Below are 20,911 nucleotides of genomic sequence, written 5' to 3' on the forward strand. Positions count from 1 at the left end.
ATTATCCCTCTATATTTGGCGGCGACTATTTCCCGACTGTTGCTAAAACCTGACTCGTTCTTTAATTAATTTCTAGTAGCGCCGAATCTGTTTGTACGGCGTAACTCGCTTATAAATAAGGGGTAGTATAGTAAATCTAGTTATTATAGTTAGTTTATATATTTAGGATTCGGGTTCCTTTATAAACCTTAATTCCGTTTAAGATTTTATAGGGTTATTAACCCGTTTTTATTAAATTAGAATAACTTCGCCGTTATTATTAATACGGCTATTAGTAATATTAACTACTTAAAATAGTTATTTATTCGTGTTTTAGAATACCCGATTTCGGAGTTTTTCGTCCTCCTGAGGGCGTGGATCGTATATTTCGTAAATATCGATCGTAGTAGCGGATCGTTATTCTCGCGTTATTTATAGTTGTCGGAGGGCTCGGGATTTTTTTTATACGTGGTCGAAATATCGGTCCTCGTTATATATCGTTTAATATTATCCCTTTAAGTGGTATTTCTTTAGCTATCGGGGGTCTTCTTATATTAATAAGTACGCTCGCCGTGGGTCGAAAATAATAGTTTTAACTTTCCCGATCATGTAATTTAAATATAAGCGTGTAATAGGTTTTTTTCCGATTTTTCGGGGAAACTAATTATTCTTTAGTTTCTTCGTAAAGTATTTAATATAAACGTTATATATATAAAATATTTATAATAACGTAAAGTAAGCCTTGTAAATAAAGGATATTCGAGGGTTGTCTTTTATAAAATAGTTTCCGTATATTTTTTATTTAAAACTATAGGTAATAAGGGTTTATCGTAGCTTCTAAAACTCGGGGGATAGGACGCCGGGGATAGCGAGCTATCCGTTTACTTTTAAATTTCGTGGTTTCGCAATTTCGGGTATTAGTTCACTTAAAAGTATACCGATTAATCGTTTATATCCTTTTAAATTAATACCTTCGTTTTCCGATTTATAAGGTACGAGGGTAATATTTTTTATAGGTTCTCGTTTAATTATAGCGAGGGTTCGTGTTTTACGGCCTCCCTTTTTCGGGGCTTTAAAGAATTATCCGGTTCTTTCCTTATTTACCAAGTAAATAGAGTACCTATTATTATAGTAGGCTATTTAAGATAAGCTACCGTGTAATATGTTTAGCGTATTATTAGCGTTACTTCTTTTAATAGTTACTAGGGTCTCCTCTATTCTGGTAGCGTTGATTTATCGTTTATCCGGGATACGGTTAAACGTTTTTTTAGGGCTTTTATAGTTCCGTGCGAAGTGCCCGTTCTTTTCGTAGTTATAGTAAGTAACGTCCTTTTTTTTACGCTCGCCTTTATTATTTCGTTAAGTAGCGTCGAGGTTTATAAGTTTATTATATTAATCGTAAATAGTAAATCGTAGCTTATTATTAATTAATTATTATAGTTATTTAACGTTAGCTCGGTTAGCCTAGCTTCGGTTATTTTACCGGGGTTATCCTCTTTATTTTTCTTTACGTCGTTCGTAAAGCCGGGTATCGATCTTAATAATTAATTCTATATATTAGAGGAAGTTAGCGGGGGTATTAAGTCGGTTTAGTTCGTTTTTAACCTCTTCCTTAAAGCCTCGGTAATATATTATAATCTTAGTATTTTCGGTACTGTTAAGACGTGCTATAATGCGTCGGAACTTTGCCGAGTAGCTAGTTGCAGACCCTTTTTATCGTAAGGTCTCAAGTTCTCGTTTTACCTGCCGTTTTTTATCGGGATTTTAAAAGAGTGACTTAAGGGCTTTTTTAAATCCTTCGTAACTATTAAAGATCTTTTAGGTTTTATTTCGATATAGTTCGATTTATTAATCGTATTTTATAAGTTCGTCGAGGTAGGGTTTAAACTAAGCGAATACTTTACTTTTTAAAAAGGAAGCGGCGTGTACTACGCGCTAGGTTAAATCGGTAAACGTTCTTTCGTAAAACCGTTAATAAGCCTTAACCTGGATTAAGAATTTTTAAAGATTTCCGCTAGTCTTATTAAAAGTATTAAGGGTACTAATCTTTATTCCTCTTTTAAATACGATAGGGGTTTAAATAATATTAATAGCTGTTTAGAGAATTCGGATCTATTCTCGTAGGTTATTAAAATCGGTCTTATTTTTATTAAAAAATTTAGGTCGCTAATAGTTCCGGAGGTTACGATTCTTATTCTCGAGTTAGACGTAATAAGTCTTATAGTTAATATTTTTTTACTCTAAGGCCTTAAGTTGCTCTTTAAGTGCTTACTGTTTATTATTACTATTATCGCTATCGATATTTATAAAAGGGGGTAATTACGTAGCGTTAGGTCTAGCGGCTAATCTTTTCCCGTAACGAGTATTACTATTAACAGGGGTAAATATATTTCTTAAGAAATATTATTTAAGGGTTTAAGTAATAACTCGTAAAAATAAAAGCGATTAAAATATAACGAACGGCTATCGGGGTTTAATAAAAACCTCGTAAACGTGCTATTAATTTATATTAACTTAAACGAGAAAGTATTTAAGCGTATAAAAGACTCGGTCTTTTAATATAATAAGTAATATTTTAATTAATTATAAAACTTAATTAAAAAGTATAATAAGTTCGTTAAAATAATATGCCTTATTAATATATTAAATTAATACTTAAATTAATCGCTAAAGTAAAAAGTATCTATTTAAAATATATAAGAAATGCTCGTAATTATATATCTAATCTCTCCTCTACCGATCCTCTGGCTTAATAGCTCACTAGTACTCCTTATAATGATCCCCTAAGCCGTTAGTTCATTAAATTAGTGGCTCATTTTAACTAAGCCGGTGATCCAGTAAGCCGGTCACGTGATCCTTCGTTCGTAAAGTTCTTCCCTAGGCTCGTAAGTGTTCGTTCTACTCGTTCGGGGCTAGGTATCTCAGGAGGTGCCTTCTATCTAGTTCGTAGTACCGGTTTTTGTTTCCTATTTACGGTCTTGCTTAGTTAGTCGCATAAGTAAGCGCCTTCTTACGGAATATCGTGGTGCCTTCTCATAAAGTGGGTCCGGGCCGCATGATTAGGCTAGGTCGTAATACGTAATTGCCCCGTAGCGATTTAATAAAGAGAGCGTATAAAAGAAGTTTATATTTACCGGCTACGCTAGTTCGAAATTTATAACATTAATAATAGCTCGGTAGGAATAAGGCGTTTATTATTACCAGTAACGTTTCTTATTAACGATAAAAAAGGGTATATAATAGTTTTTTAAAAAAAGGCCGCTTACGGTTTAATTTAATAACGAGTAATTAAAATAAAAAAATACGCTCGTAAAGCCGGCGCGGCGCTACCGCCTTTTTATTAATATAAAATATTATTATAGTTTTATAATTATAAATTTACGAGTAATATATTAAAAAATTATAATATTAAAAATAATAATAATATTTATTTTAATTAATTAAAAAAAGTATAATATATTAATATTATAAAAGGTATAAATAAACTTTTATATATAAGTTACGTATTATTTAAAAATAGCTAGGTATTAAATAATTTATAATAAAAACCGAGCGGCTATTTATATATATAAACGACTTGATATTATTAAATTAAAAACTAAAGTAAGCCTTAATTAGGTTACCGTTACGGTACCGATAGAAAATCGAGACCGTTTAATAATATAATTTATATACTCGCCGATTTAAAAAACTTGCTAGTAATAAAGCTTTTTACGCGATCTCGATACGGCTTTGTATTTTAAGCGATACTTATTCGTTAAAAACTTTAATATATATTATCCGCTTTAAAACGTATACGGTAAGAAATTATATAAAATAAATAACCTTTTTATTTTTATGAACTAATAGAATTTAGAACTAATTATATTATATAAAAAAATTACGAAACGATATTACGAATAAAAAGAGTTTATAATAAACTTAATTTAAGTAATATAAAGAATAATAATCTTATATAAAAAAGACCTTAATTTAAAAAGTTCTAACTATAAGGTATAAGTTATTCGTATCGAATTAAAAGTTAACTCGTTACGAAATAATAAAGCGAAAGTAAAAGGATAGAATTGGACGATATTAAATAAGGAATTAGCACGGGCGGAAGCCGGAGCACGTTTAACCGATATTATCGAGTTAATAAGCCCAGAAGAACTAGATCAAGTTATCGATAACCTTATAAGCGATCTATAAAAGATTATTAATATAATAACGCTAAAAAAAACCCCTTATATTAATAAAAGTACGCCCTAATAATTACTAAAAGTCTAAAAAGCGTAAACTATAACGAAATAATAATACCGAGCCTATCTTACGGTGCCTTCGTAATATACTTAAAATTAATACACCGAATCGAAAATAAACTTAAAAAGAATCGTTTAAAAGGCGAAAACGAAAAGCTAGCGCTACATAGTCGCCGCTACTTCTTACGATTTTAAAACACTTTAATCGTTTAAATAATAAGCCCGATTACGGAGCTAGACATTATTATAAACAGCCGGTATCTTAGAATTAAAACGTTATAAAAGAGCTATTATCGAAACGCGAAGCTACAATAAAAAAGCTACGCTCCTTTCGGAGAGGTTCTTCCTTAACCTAAAGGCCGACCTTACGAACCTAAATAACGTAACGAGTTATGCCTCTAGCCTTTCCTCGATCGAAATAAAAGTAACGGCTAAATAAATAAAAGATATTATTAAATAAACGGGACCTTAAAAAGTTCTAAAGGAGGACCTTTTATTTACCGGCTTCCTTAAAGCGTACGGGGAACCCTTTTTTCGGACGTTAGTTAGTTTAGCGACCGCGAGCTTCTAGCTTACTTATTTCCTTAAACGTTTCCGTACGGTAAAAATTATCGTAATCCTTAAACTAAATAAAACGGTATTTAAAAAATAAATACCCGGTAAATAAAAACTTATTTTATTACTTAGCACGATTAAAAAAGTAATAAAAACGGCTATAAACCGGCGAATTATTAATATAACCGAAAAGTGCTCGCTTTTATTTAAAAACTAAATAAAAAACTAAACGTAGCGATCTACCGAGCTTATTATTTAATTAATTACCGATATTATTCGTATAATATAAAAATAAAAAAGTATCGCCTCTTTTTTCTAACTTAATATTAAAAGCGTTTTTAATATAATAAATTACTAGAAACTAATCGCTATACTTTATAAAAAAGGATTACCGGATTAAATCTATTAATAAGTCGAAAACTTTATTATAAATAAATTAATCCGCCTTTATTTTAATAATAAATTATTAAAAAAAATCTAACTCCGTATTAATATTCCGTAAAACTCCCCGTTATTACTAATTTTCTTTATTTTTTATATCGCTACTCTATACGAGAAATTAAAAGCGTACGAACAGCTTATTATCGTCGGCTTCGTAAACAATATAAACCTTATTATCATAAAGCTAAACCACGCTACGAATTACTATAACTTAAAAAGAATTTAGAAAACTTATAACCGTTAGGCATGTATAAAAGGAATAGAATTCGAACTTAAAAAAAACGAGCTTATCTATTTTACTCGAGCGCGAAAAGCTTATACGTTATAAATATAACTCGGGGACACTATTATTTCGTTAATAAGCTTTATAAAATTCCTCGGCGTATAACTCTATTAAAAATTATAATAAAAAAATTATATCTTTAAAATTAAAACGAAAATAATAACCTAAATATTAACTCTTATTAAGCTTATAGTATTAACGTAAATATATTCGGTATAAAAAACGAAAAAACTCTATACGAAAATAATACGTAACGTACTTATATACGGAGCGTCGGCTTGGTATAAAATAACCGATATAAAAAAAAAGCTAGTCCGTAGCCTTATAATAATCCAGAACTCCTGTCTCCGGACCGTAACAAAGGTATATAAAGCGACCTCCTAATACTACTTAAAAATTAAAGCGGCGGTTCCTTTTTTCAACCTTTATTTAAATATGAGGGCAGCTAGTTTCGAAATATATACGGAGGTTACCGGGAAGTTATAGCTCCTACGTAAAGCTTATATAAAAACGGTAGAAATTATTAATAAAAAACGTAACGTAAAAAAAAAAAAAAAAAAAAAAACTTTAAAAAATTATTAACGAAACCCTTAAAACTTTATAACTAAATAATACTTAATTAATATTAATTAAATATTAATTAAGCGGTTAAACGATTGAATAAACGTTTAAAAAGAAATAAGAATAAAGATAATTCTATGCCATTACTCTTACACGAGGCCGCCGCGAATTAGCTATAAAATCGCCGCTAAATTAAGGAACGTACCGTCGTTATAACGATATATTTAAGCACGAAACGTCGGTCCTAATATAAATATATATTAAAAAAAATAGGACTTAGGTCGTTCTTATTTATTTACCGGGTTTTAAACATCCCGACGCCGCTATATAACTACGGTAAAAGGCGGGAAATAACTAAACACCTAATTTTATATTATAAAAACCTCGAAGAAAGGTAAAAGTAGTTAGCTAAATAATTAGTACTTAGTTTATTACGAACTCGCCGCGATCTAGCGGCGCTTATTATAAAGAAAGATATAATAAAAATTAGGGGACCACTTAAACCTAAATAATTTCTTTAAGCTTTAAAATAAGGGTTATTAAATTAATAAATAAAAACCAGCACGGTAACGTCGAGCACGTAAAGTAAATTTTTCGATATCGGCAGTATATATTTTTAATCCAGCTTCGGCACGGTTTATTACACAAAGGACTAAATAGATATACCGAAGGCCTTCGGCCTACGGCGTACTATTAATAATAATAATAATAATATAGCTAGCGGTACGGTCCGTAGTTATAATATCGTAACCTATTCGGGGTATAATAATTCCGTACCGGTAAATAGGGTCTTTTAATTATATAATTAAGTCGGGTTATAATATTATCTTCTTTTTCTTAACTATTTTATTTTTAAAGTATTAATTTTATAAATACCTTAACCGTTTATTATTATAATTTATAATAAATTGTTCCTTTTTTATTACTTTTATTATAATATATACTTATTATAAATAATCGCGTCGAAAAATCTCGAATTAAGTTTAATTATTTTTTTACCGTTCGTTATATAGATTTTATCGAAGCTTTTTTTAAATTTAGTTTTAAAATCATACTTTACGGTCGCTACTTTATAAAAAGGTAATCTTATATAATAATAAAAGACGTTAATAAGTATAAGGAGTACACTCGTACTAACTATACGTATAATAGTACCGAGGTTTTACTATCCTCTTTACGACGTATATAGAACGAGCACGACCGCTTATCTCGAGAAGAGTCCGCCGTAGAGGCTTATTTTCTAAAGCTTTAGCGCTAAACTAACGAGGCCGTTACTCGCTTTATTCGTTTCCGTAAATAAAAAGAGATAACTCGTACTTAAAAGGTTAAGCTAGTATAGCGTAGTTTACGCTCCCTAGACGAACTAAAAAAATAAGAGCGTCGAGAGTCTAAAGCCGTTATAATCGTTTAGGCTTACGGGGGTTTTAGTGTTATTAATTAGAACGCGACCGATTTCTTTTTTAAGCCGGTCCCCGAGGTTATTATTTAAACGTCCGCAGTATTACGATCGGCGGGTTAGTCCCCCGCGGGGTTGCACTTAAGGCGTAAAATTAGACAGAAATAACCCGAAGAGTCATTTCCGAAGCTTTTGCTTTATAGCGCAGTGGTTAATCTATACGCACTGTAATATAATAACTCTTCGCCCCTGCTAAATAAGAGACGTGGGTTCGATTCCCACACTTGCTAAATAAGAGCTCTCTTTAGCTACCTAGGCAAGATCGCTAGTAAGCAAGCAAGGCCTTGTACGGATTAGTTACCCGTATAAAAGCCTTAGAGTTTCTCTATACCGAGCTTAAATAAATTATGCAGTATTAGGGGTTTATCGCCCTAAGCATAAGGGCATACCTTTAGAAAAAGGGCATAGTATTACGATCGGCGGGTTGGTCCCCCCGCGGGGTAGCACTTAAGGCGTAGAATTAGACAGAAATAACCCGAAGAGTCATTTCCGAAGCTTTTGCTTTATAGCGCAGTAGTTAGTCCATACGCACTATAACACGCAGCTCCCTAGCAGCATTCGTTAAGTATTTCCTAAGTTCTTAAATATTATCTTTTAATAGGTAGCCTTTCTATTAAACGAAGTATTAGAAGCTTCGTCTTTTCTTTCTTTTATCGATAATCTTATCGATTTTATACTCGTACTAATCTATTTCGACTTCTAGTTATATATCGGTTAGGGTTTCTTCGGCCGCTAGCTTAAATAATAAAATATAAAATATAAGGTATATCTATATTATTTTAAGTAATAATAATTAATAATTAGTTTTTAAAATAACCTTTACGATTTTAAATAATTTAATCTTTTTAAAGTCTAATTTATTATTTAATCGCTTAGTTTTAATATTTCGTTATAAAAAATAAACCTTTTTTCCTTCTTTATAAATTAATCCCTTTAATTTTATTTAGTTAGCGTATCCCTTTATTCGTTATTAAAAGAAGATAAGGTTTTATTATAATATAATTTAGAGTTCTTTTAGTTTTTCGATTTATATAATCGCGATTAGTACTAGTTCTCTTTTTAGAGGTTTTTTAATAATTTCCGGGTCGTACCCGTAGTTCGCTCGGAATAATAAGATACGCGTAGCTTTGTTATCTACGCTATTATAAATAAATTAGGCTATAAATAATAGTTATACTTAATTATTTTATTTATAATTAATATTACAGCGTAAATATTATTTTAAAGTTTAGTTTATCCGCTTAATTTATTTATTCGTTTAAAAGTAGTAAGCCGTAAATAGTTTATACTTAATACTAAATTATACTATAAACGATTTCTAGAATTTAGCGGTAAATAGTTTATCTCTATCGGAAATAATCGTTTTAGGTAGCCCGTATTAATTAATAATTATTCGAAAAAATATATACGCTAGGTCGTTAATATCGCTAAATTCTTTATATAGTAAGAAATAGGTATACTTTATGAATTTATTCGTAATTATTAAGATATTATCGTAATCGACCTTAATTAAGGGTTTTTTTAATAGGGGCAGCTTAATAACGAAGTTAAGTGTAATAGTTTTCCATACTTTATCTAATAATAGGATTAGCTATAGCTCTCTGTATAGCCGGTGTCGGGTAGCTTTAACTTTGCTATAGAGGTTGTATTTACCGATCACCTTAGCCACGATTAGCTTAAGGTTTTTATAATCGAACTGCCTGGTAATCCGCTTCCAGGTTTTAAATACTCCTTAGTATCCGTATATAAAGTATTTATGAAATTCCTTAATAAAGTCTTCGTAATACCGTTTAAAAATATAGATCTTATTTCGGTAAAAGGTAAGACCGTCGTAGTTTTCGAGGTGATTCTTAAAATAATTCACGGGGTCGGGGGTTTAATTAAATTACTAAAACTTAATAACCTAATCGTTATTATATTAAACATAGTTTATAACGTTTAATTATTTTAACGGTATAAGGTTACCGTCTTAATTATAAATAAGGATAATTCGCGTTTCGAGCGGGACTTTTTCCTAATAATCCGGTCGTCGGCTTAATATATCGGCGCAACCGTTCTCGTTACCTTTTTAATAGATAATAGTAAGGTTAAATCTTATTAAAAACTTAAATTATTATATTTATTATTTATTTAATTCTTTAATAATAATAAACGTTATAAAGTTCTTATAATCGATATAATCCTTAATTAGTTTTACTATTTTATTAAAATAATATCTCTATTTTTTGCAAGCTTTAATAATAATTATTAACTCTTTATTATAAATTTAATAATTAAGCTCTAGTCCGTTAAATTTTTTCGAAAAAAATACGACCGGGTATATCTTCCCATTATTATCTTATTAATTAAATTATCCTCCGATCGCATAGTCCGATACGTCGGTTTCAACCTTAAAAGGTTTAAACGGGTTTATTATACAAAATATTAATTCATTAAAAATTCGCTCCTTAATATCGTAAAAAACCTCGTCTTCCTTCTCCGTCTATTAGAATAGTTTATCCTTCTTCGTCAAATTTATTAGAAATATCGCTATTTTATTAAATCCGGGGACGAAAATCTAGTAATAATTAACTAATCTTAAAAAGGATCTAACTTCCGTAACGCTTATAGGCGTAGGCCACTCTCTAACTACTAAGATTTTCGAAGGTTCTATTTAGATTTCGCCCGGAAATATCACGTATCCTACGAAAATAACGGATCGTTAGTAGAATTCGCTCTTCTTTAAATTAACTAATAGGTTAGCGTCCTATAGCTTTTAAAGTACTAATTTTATATATTTTCAATACTACTCGTCGTTCTCGGAATAAATAAGGATATTATCGAGGTATATCATAATAAACTTATTAAGGTACTTTTATAAAATATAATTAATTATAAATTAAAAACTAGTTAATATATTAATTAAGCTAAACGGTATAGCTTAATACTCGAAATAGCCGTATTTAGTTTCGGAACGCGGTTTTTTATTCCTTTTCTTTCTTAATTTAAATTAAGTTATACGCGTTAAAAAGGTCGAATATTATAAAGATTTTAGCGTATAATAATCTATCTTATAAATCGCCGATTGAAGAAAAAAGGTACTAGTTTTTAATAATAATTTCGTTAAACTTCTAATAATTGATACATATATACCACTTAGGTTTCCTGTCCTTACTCTTTTTTTGGAACGAAAAGGATAAAAAAGTTTACTAGCGATATAAATAGTTATATAACTCCTTTCTCGAGATTTTCCGTAATATACTCCTTTAAGGCTTGTTCGTACTCCTGGTTAAGTTTATATATAAATATAAATAAAGGTTCCTTCTTATCTTTAAAAAGTATTTTATAATCCTATTATATATAAAGTGGTAAGCATATCTCTAGTTTCTTATTAAAAAGAGCTTCGAATTACCGATACTCTTTTAATATAGTTATCGTAACGCTCGGCTTAAACTCTTTAATAATAACGTATACCCTAAAGACTTTAAGTTTATTAAAGGGTCGCTTTTTAAACCGCTACCTATTAATTAAACCTTTTCTTAATATATTTTATTAAAGTTAGCTTATTCTTTAATTAATTTTAAAATTATTTACCCGTAATTAAGGTAACGTATCTTATAAGCGAATGTCCTATATAAGCGAATGTCCTATTCTTTTACACCTTTTTTAATAAAATATAAATTAATTTCATTATAACGTATTTAAAATATTAAAATTAATCGGAATTCTTATCTCTAAATACTTCTATATTATTCTAATAAGTGCGCGTATTATACCCGGGTTTTCCGTAGATTTTATAACGCTGTAAGCGTGTTCCAAACGTTTTCGTATAATTACTTCTTTGACGCGATTTATTTTATAATTATTTATTCATATCCTTTTAAAACTATAAGTCTTTTTTAGTTTATATATAAAATAATTCTTTATTTTATAGCTGTTTTTTTTTGTACGGCGGCGCTGACTAAATATTTTATTTACTTTTTAAAATGTTACGTTTTTATCTTTTAAAAGAGTAACTCGGTGTATAATATACGTTATAGCCTTTACGATCTAGTTAAAGCTAATTAAAATAGATATCGGAAAATTATTTTAATACCGTATAATACGGTTTTGAACGTATTTGGTTTAGGATTAGGCTTTAATCAGGTTGTTTAAGGTTTTTAATTTTTAAGGAATAAGTAGGCCGGAAAACGTCCCCGGAGGTGTTAAAATATATAGTTTTATATCTAATTATAAAATAATATATTCCGGATTATACGGGATGAGTTTTATTTTTTAAAAGCCTCTTTGTATATTCGAAACGGTAAAAATCGTTTAGAACGCTTTTAAAAATATTAGTAAGAAGTCCTCCTTTAAGATATAAATAATATACGCCCGTATAAAACATTTAATTTCTTTCCCGTACGCCTTTTTTAATATATAAAAATAGCCGATATTAAAAGGTTAAAGCTTATATAACGAATAAGAAGGTATATAAAGTATAATAATCGAGTTCTTTTTATAATAGAGCTCGAAAGTTATTAAGTAATAGCTTTTATAGCCGTTTAAGACTAAAAGGTAATAACAACCCTTTGTACGAAACCTAATATATTAATTAAAGTGTCGAATCTAGTTCTCGCCTCTTTTATTCGTAGTCTAATTATTTTTGATAATTACGATCACCTAATCTTTCGGTAATAGGCTATTTTCGTACCAGGAAGAAAGGTGCGTTTTCCTAGTAAAGATAATATACGAAAGGATGGCGTAACTGTATGATCCGACGCCCTGAATAATTATAACTTATTCCCGGTTCTTTTATTATATTACCCTAGGCTTTCCGCGTTAATTAGAGGTGGTTACGATTATTTCGGACGAGATTTAGTTTATAAGAAAGCCGGTTTTATCGAAGTTATAAATATCCTCCTTTTAGATCCCGTATTTATAAATTATATTTTATACGAGGGTAAATTACGTATAATATGCGTCGGGATCTTTATAAAGAACTTTTTAATAGTCGATTTTTTGGTTAAAACGCGTCCGGAGGTCTGGTTATTATTATACGAAGTTAGAGGCTTAATTAATACCGACGCGTCCCGCGTTATATAAACTAAATAATCGATTCGCTATATCTTTTATATTATTTAACCGGAGAGGAAACGATCGCGTATTTAAATTAATAATATATCGAATAATTAAATTTTTTTCGAAATTTAGAAGCTTTTAAAAATTCGTAAGTATTTCGCGTTATATAGGTTAGTTATTTCGTTTACGTTATAAGGTTTTCGATAAGACGTAATAGATTAATACAGCCTTTTGTACGCTTAAAGTTAAGTCTTTTTAAAGCGTTTAAAGCGTTAAAATTATATTACTCTCTTTTTAAAGTTGTAGTATTTTCGGATATAAAAGAATATAAAAAAAGGTTAAAGCTATGAAGAAATTTATAAAAGTGGGACATTCGCTTATGTGGGACATTCGCTTGTGGGATACGTTATCTTTAAAATTATATTATATCCTATAACGTCCGTAATGTTACACGTAATTTATTTATAACGTTTTTTAATATCGACTAAAAGGTTCGCGACTTTTTTCCGTACTTCTCTATCGTTATAAATTATAAGTCTTTTATTAATAGTTTTAAGTCGGTATAAAACGTTTTTCTCTTATTATTTAAATTTAAAGTAATTAATGATTCGTAATGAAATATAGTTTCTTTACGTTTCGTTATCGAGTAGCGTTTTAATATAAACTCTTTTTACGCCTATTATTAATATAATATATTTATAGATAACTCGATTATCCGTTATTTAACATAAGGACCTATTTTAATCCGCCTTTTATCGTCCCTTTATAATAAGCGGCGTCCGTTTCTTGAACGCTGCTTTTATAAATAATTAATAATCTTTTATAATCGATCCTCGTATTATCGTTATTATTCTCTCCGTTCTTTTTAAGGCGTTTCTTAATATATTAATAAAGGTGTTTTTATAATTTTTCCCGTATAAAGTACTATCCTTAATACTTAAGATCCGGGTTCTTCGGATAATTCGAAGGTTTATTAAGTTCGCGGTAATTTATAAACGTTTTATAGGTTTTTTAATATATTAAAAGGGTTTTTTTATTAAATATATATTTATATATCTTAAAATTGTTAAACGCTTTTTTTTTAAACGTTTATAAGCTCGCGATTTTTCTTAAGCGTATTCGAGGTATTAATCCTTAAAATATTTCTTTTAATCTTATCTTTTTAAGTAATATTATTATAATTATTGTAAATCTTTTTATATTAATAAGTACGCGCGTTATTTATTAAAGATTAACGTTCGAATTTTTTTAATAATATAGTCCGGGTATAGTTATATAATAAGTCGTTTATTAATCCTTCGAGGAAACTATTCGTACTCGAGTTTCTCCGCAAGGTATTCTATATAAGCGTTATGTATATATAAGATTTATAAGAGCGTAAAATGCTTTTCGTATATAAAAGAAATTCGTAGGTTATTCCTTACGGCGTAATTACCGTAGATTTTTTAATTAAACCCGGCTGTAATAAGTACTTAGCGTAAATATTTTAAATCAAGGTAAAGAATATTAGGGATAATTAACTATCCATCGGTCTTTAAATCTTTAAACTTAGCGATCTCGTATATTAATTCGTTTATAAGTATACTTATTAAACGTTTATAATTTATAAATTATTTTAACTAGCTCGTAATATCGTTTATTAAATTATTATTTTCGTTATAAAGGAAGGATCGTTCCTTTCGTATTATTATAACGCTTCGGCTATAGTCCTTTTTACTTCCTAAAGCTTTAAAAAACTATTCGGTACCTTCCTTATCCGTTAAGTAAAAAGTATACCTATTATTATAATAATTTATTTAAGATAAGTTATTATACTTAATAATAACGTTATTATTTTTAATAATTATTATAAAAATACTTTCTACTTTAATAATATTAATTTATTATCCGTTTAGAACTCGTTAAAAATCCTTTTTTAATACTCGATATTTTTAGGCATAATACCTTAATTTTTAATAATTATAATAAGTGCCGCGTAGCTTTTTATCCTACTTATTATATCTAATAATATCGAGGTTTATAATCTTATTATAATAATTATATATTATAATATTTCTAAATAATATATAATTATATTAATATAATCGCCCCGTATTAATTTAAATTCGATTAATCTACCGCTAAAGTCCGCTTTATTTTTCGCGGCGTTATTTGTATATATAAATATTGATTTTAATAATAAACTTTATATATAAAAAGAAGTTATTAAGGGCGTTAAGCCGGCTAAGTTCGTTTTTAATATCGTTTTTTAATTCTCGGTAATATATTATAATTTTTATAACTTCGGTATAATTTAATCGAGTTATAATACGTCGGAACTCGGCTATATAAAAAGCGGCTAATCCTTTTCATTTAAAGGTTTTAAGTTTCCTTTCCGCCTGTCGCTTTTCGTTAAGGTTTTAGAAAAATGATTTAAGGGCGTATTTAAAGCTGTTATAACTTTCGAAAATACGTTATACCTCTGTGCGGTATAGCTTAATTTATTAGTTATTTTTTACGAATTCGTTTAAATAGAGCTCGAACTAAGCGAATACCTTACTTTTAAAAAACGAGGCGGTATAAATAATTCGTTAAGTGGCGTTTTAAAACGTTCCGTTATAAAATTATTAATAAGTTTTAATTTAAATAAGGAAGCTTTAAAAGTTTCCGCTTATTCTATTAAAAAGGGTTAGCGTGTTAATTTTTATACCCTTTTTTAATATAATAGGGGTTTAAATAATATTAATAGTTATATAGAAGAGACGTACTTTTTCGCGTAACTTATCGATATTATGGGGTATTTGTTTTAAGGTACCTTTAATTAAGAGCTCGTTACGCTCTTTTTTAAGCTTAACGTAGTAATATTAATAATTAGCGCTTTTTTGCTCGAGTTCTTTAATTCGCTTGGCTAGCGCTTATTAGGTAAGTTTGTTATCGTTATCGTCGCTATTAATGTCTATAGTAAAATCTTGTTAAAAAGTATTAAGGGTGGCGATAGGAGTTTTTTTTTATCGGATAGTATTGCTAGGGCTAGGTGTAAATATAGTTCTTATGGTATTATTATTTAAAGATTTAAATAATAACTCGTAAAAATAAGAGTAATTAAAATATAACGAACGTTATCTAGGTTTTAAAAAAAACTTAGTAAGATGTATTAAGGTTTATATTAATAATATAAAAAAGTATTTAAATATGTAATAAAAATTATTTTTATCGATATAATAAGTAATAACTTATAAAAATAAAGGTAATTAAAGTATATAGATTTTAAAGGTATTTATAATAGTTTTATTAAAGTTATTTACTTTATTAATAAATTAATATTAATATTTAAATTAATTATTAAAATAAAGAATATCTATATAAAATATATAAAAGACGTTTATAATTATATATTTAATCCTTTTTTTATTAATCCGTTATCGCTTAATGATTTCGTTTAAACGCGCTCCGCGTTACTTAATAATCTCTTTTAATCACGCTTTACGCTACTTAGTAATCTCGCTTAATTACGTTTTACGCTACTCGGTAATCTCGCCTAAGCGTTTATCGTGCCACATAACTTATTAATAATCGTTATTACTTTATAGGCGTATTCGTCCTATTACCGGGCGTAATAGTGTTATTACTCGTTATTAAAGAAGGTCTAGCTTCGTATTAATATAACTAGCGGTACGGTCCGTAGCTGTAGTATCGTAACCTGTTCGAGGCATGATAGTTCCGTGCCGGTAGGTGGGGTCTTTTAGCCGCATGGTTAGGTCGGGTTGTAACAGCGTATTATACCCCGGCTTTTCGTAGATTTTATAGCGTTATAAGCGTGTCTTAAACGTTTTTATATAATTACTACTCCGACGTAATTCGTTTTATAACTATTTATTAACGTCTCTTTAAAACTATAAATCTTTTTTAGCTTATATACGAAGTGATCTTTTATCTTATAGCCGTTTTTTTTATACTGCGGCGCCGGCTAAGCATCTTATTTAGTTTTTAAAATGTCGCGTTCTTACCTTTTAAAAAAGTAACTCGATATATAATATACGTTATAGCCTTTATAATTTAATTAAAACTAATTAAAATAAATATTAAAAAGTTATTTTAATACCGTACGATACGGTTTTAAACGTATTCGGTTTAAAATTAAGCTTTAATTAAATTATTTAAGGTTTTTAATTCTTAAAAAATAAATAGGCTAAAAAACGTCCCCGGAAATATTAAAATATATAGTTTTATATTTAATTATAAAATAATATATTTTAAATCGTATAGAACGAGTCTTATTTCGCGAACGCTTTTTTATATATTCGAAACGATAAAAATCGCTTAAAACGCTTTTAAAAACGCTAATAAAAAGTCCTCCTTTAAAATATAAATAATATACGCCCGTATAAAATATTTAATTTCTTTTTTATACGCCCTTTTTAATATATAAAAATAGCCGATATTAAAAGGCTAGAGTTTATATAATAAATAAAAAAGTATATAAAGTATAATAATCGAGTTCTCTTTATAATAGAGCTCGAAAGCTATTAAGTAGTAACTCTTATAACCGTTAAAGATTAATAGGCGGTAAGCACCCTTCGTATAAAACTTTATATATTTATTAAAATGTTAAATCTAATCTTCGCCTCTTTTATTCGTGGTTTAACTATTTTTAATAATTACGATTACTTAGTCTTTTAATAATAAACTATTTTCGTACTAAGAAAAGAGGTGCGTTTTCCCAGTAAAGATAATATACGAAAGGATAGCGTAACCGTGTAATTCGACGCCTTAAATAATTATAACCTATTCTCGATTCTTTTATTATATTATCTTAAACTTTCCGCGTTAATCGAAAGTGGTTATAATTATTTCGGACGAGATTTAATTTATAAAAAAGCCGGTCTCGTTAAAGTTATAAATATCCTCCTCTTAGATCTCATATTTATAAATTATATTCCGTATAAAGATAAACTATACGCGATACGCGTCAAGATCTTCGTAAAGGATTCTTTAATAATCGATTCTTCGGTTAAAACGCGTTCGAAGGTCTAGTTATTATCGTATAAAGTTAAAAGCTTAATTAACGCCGACGCGTCCGGCGTCGCGTAAACTAAATAATCGATTCGCTATATCTTTTATACTACTTAGCCGGGGGAAAAACGATCGCGTATTTAAATTAATAATGTATCGAATAATCGTATCTTTTTTTAAAATTTAAAAGCTTTTAAAAATTCGTAAATATTTCGCGTTATATAGGTTAACTATTTTATTTACGCTATAAAGTTTTCGATAAAACGTAATAAATTAATATAGCTTTTTATATACTTAAAATTAAGTCTTTTTAAAGCGCTTAAAGCGCTAGACTTATATCACTCTTTTTTTAAAGTTATAGCATTTTCGGACGTAAAAAAATATAAAAAAAGGTTAAGGCTATAAGGAAATTTATAAAAGTGGGACATTCGCTTATATAAGACATTCGCTTATAGGATACGTTATATAAAACAAGATGAGACTCCTAATAAACCTCATAGCACTTGCAGGACTATATACATTATAATATGTATGATTTAACGCCACGATTTTGCCTCGCATAGTTTCCTCTCATCCTCCAAAATAACATCATCTCCTTCATAGATGTGGTAGGACAGAACTTGAAAGTCCACTAACCACCTCCTTTGCCGCTCGCTCGCCACTCCGCACCGCGCCCTCCATGTAGCCCTTCCAGTCACCGGCCGTCTCGGTACCGGCGAAGTGCAAGTTTCCCAACGGTTCTCGGAGGGACGCAGACCCTAGCATATCAAGTACTCCAGGCGTCAAGCTCGCGCAGGGACAGCCGTACCCAGCCCATTGGTCGCCCACCCAGTCATATTTGAGTACCTCGACAAAGTTGCGATCGACGGTCGCTCGGTCGGAATACAGGATCGCGAGCTGCTCGAGGAGCTTCTCGTTGCGCTCGGGCTCGGGTAGAGCAGCCCACGCTTGCCCGGGAATCCCACTCATGAAGCACGTCAGGGCGTGCTTGTCGTCAGCCGGGCTGCTCGTGTCTCGCACAACGCTCGCGGGCCCAACAAACGATTGCGCGAGGCCGCAGAAGCCCTTGGCTATCCAGAACGGCGTTTTGAAAACAACAATGGCCTTGGTGTAGAAGCCGTACCCGGCCGACTGAGACCAGGCCTCCTTGGCCGGGTGCAGCTTGGGCGTGAAGCTAATGTTGCTGAGAGCAGGGCTAGGCACCGTCGTGATGACCTTGCGGACCCTATATCCAGCACCCTCCGCATCGACGACGTCGACGTAACTTGGCCCATCCTGGAGGACGCGCTGAACCGGCCTGTTGAGCCTCAGCATGCCCGCCGGAAGGTCGGCCGCGAGGCCTTGGGCAATGGACTGGGTGCCTTGGCGGATGCGCAGGTGCTGGCCCCCGCCCTGGCGGTCGGAGCGCATCTGTAGGAGGCCGCCGCCGGACCTGCAGTAGTTGAGGAAGAACAGCGCCGACATGTCGGACGGCTCGACGCCCAGCATGGCGCGCGTCCAAACGGTGGCGGTGGCTAGGCTGGTCTCGCTGGCGTCGCGCGACCGCAGGTAGGCCTCGAAGGTCATGGCGTCGAGCGCGGTGCTCCTGGGGGTGAAGGTGTCCAGGGCTTGGCAGTCGGCTTCGCACATGTCTCGGATGCGCGCGACGCCCTCCGAGGTGACTTGGTCGAACTGGATGAAGAAAGAACCTTTGGTCAGCTTTGCCTGCTACGTAAGGAAATTGAGGAAACTGTCGGGTTGACTTTGAGAGTTACCTTTGGAAGTTCGCCGTAGGGAAAGGTCGATGCTTTTCCGTCGAAGCTCTGGAGTACGCAGTTGCCGGTGGTGTTCTGCTCTATGAGCTCGAGGTTGTAGCGGCGGGCCAGGGCGATCATTTTGGTCTGGTTGACATCGTTGATCCATGCCGCTCCCATCTCGGCTATACCTTGGCCGCCTGCAAGCGGTTGGCTCCAGGTCTTGCCGCCCACCCGGTCCCGGGCCTCTAGAACGACGCAAGACAGTCCCGCGCGAAGGACTTCATGGGCTGCAGTCAGACCTGCGAGGCCCGCACCAATGATGGCAACATCAAAGGCCTCGGGATTGGCTTGGCTGGTGGGAGAAGACGGTAGGGACACGGGCACGTTTTCTGGACACGCAATCACGGCATCCACCTCGAAAAGCAAGCCAGGCGCGGCCAACTGGGTGACTGGCACCAGCGTGATGGCGGGGCGGTGGCCCTTGAGGAAGCGCTGGATGGGCCGCGCATGCTTTCTTTGGGCGGGATCGTAGTCGACAATGTACAGCGTCAACTTGGCAATGTCCTGGATAGCGGCGCCGGCCGCAAGGAGGAGTTTGCGCAGGTGCAGCAAAGCAAGGTGGATTTGTGACTCGCAGTCCGCTGGGACAGTGCCGTTCGGGGCAGTGCCGACCTGACCGGAGACGTGGATGAGGCGGGAGTTATTGCCCTGGGTGATGGTGGCCGGAGCATAGTACACCTTGGATGTGTTGGCGAGATCGAGGCTTTGGACTCGCGGTGCCATGCTTAATATAATACTCTGGCCTTTGGGGAAATCCGGAGTTCTTCTTGATGAAATGATGACCAGGACGAATGGTGTTCAGGCGACGATCAGGCATGGGAATAGATCACCAAGGTTACTAATGAGAGACACCTTCGAAAGAATGTGACCGTTAAAACGAAGACATTCAGAACTGATGCAACATCATGGACTCAAGCATCCGGCAACCGAGCGCCGCTGCCGGCCCAGGAAAGCATGACAAGGCGTCAGTCAACGTGGGTAATCATGGGGGAGCCGGCGGTTGGACCGCCTCCGAGAATCGCCAAATCTGGATAATACTGTCCCTCCGATAAGGCTCGGTCATGCAGCGCGATAGCATCCGCCGATCCTCCATTGCATTGGCGGGGTCCGGCGGCTCCGACCGGCATGCATGGAGTATGCTTTCAGGGCATCACCACGCATTCCCACATACACGCCCAAGCTACGCGCAGACTTGAGAAAGATGGAAGTGGTCAGAGATTGCCGCTTTTTCTTTTCCAGCGAGTGTAGAAGATTTTGGTGGATTCTTGGTCAGAAAGCCCCTTGACGCTATCCGCTCACCCTATAGACCTTTGGAGCACGGGTGCTCCCCGTGAGTTCACTAGCGCCGCCGCCATCATAGTCTATTATGACTTCGGAATGTTGAACAAGTTAGTAAATAGGAGAGAAAACAACGAAGCATCTTGGAAGTGAATTAGCAGTGGGGCATCTTCCTTGGAGTCGACCAGGGGTAATCTAGATGCATTTATGTAGTAGTATGTCCTCGGGCGGCTGACGGTGGTCTTCTACACGCCTTCGCGGTTAATTGTACGTCAAGACCCAGAACGCGGGC

At 32.8% G+C, this 20,911-nt stretch overlaps 1 protein-coding gene across 1 annotated transcript; it reads right to left on the reverse strand.

The window, feature by feature from the left end:
- Window positions 1–18,142: 18,142 nt before the first annotated feature.
- On the reverse strand, window positions 18,143–20,064 carry PG994_004035 (uncharacterized protein; the record flags this gene model as incomplete). The annotated part of the gene is made up of 2 exons (XM_066855444.1): window positions 18,143–19,249; window positions 19,300–20,064. The coding sequence occupies 2 exons, from the start codon at window positions 20,062–20,064 to the stop codon at window positions 18,143–18,145; spliced, it is 1,872 nt and encodes a 623-aa protein (XP_066719722.1).
- Between the last annotated feature and the right edge of the window lie 847 nt (window positions 20,065–20,911).

The sequence above is a fragment of the Apiospora phragmitis genome (genome assembly GCF_038363925.1).
Source record: "Apiospora phragmitis strain CBS 135458 chromosome Unknown utg000004l:1.0-3135199.0:1.0-3139288.0, whole genome shotgun sequence".
Taxonomy (NCBI): domain Eukaryota; kingdom Fungi; phylum Ascomycota; class Sordariomycetes; order Amphisphaeriales; family Apiosporaceae; genus Apiospora; species Apiospora phragmitis.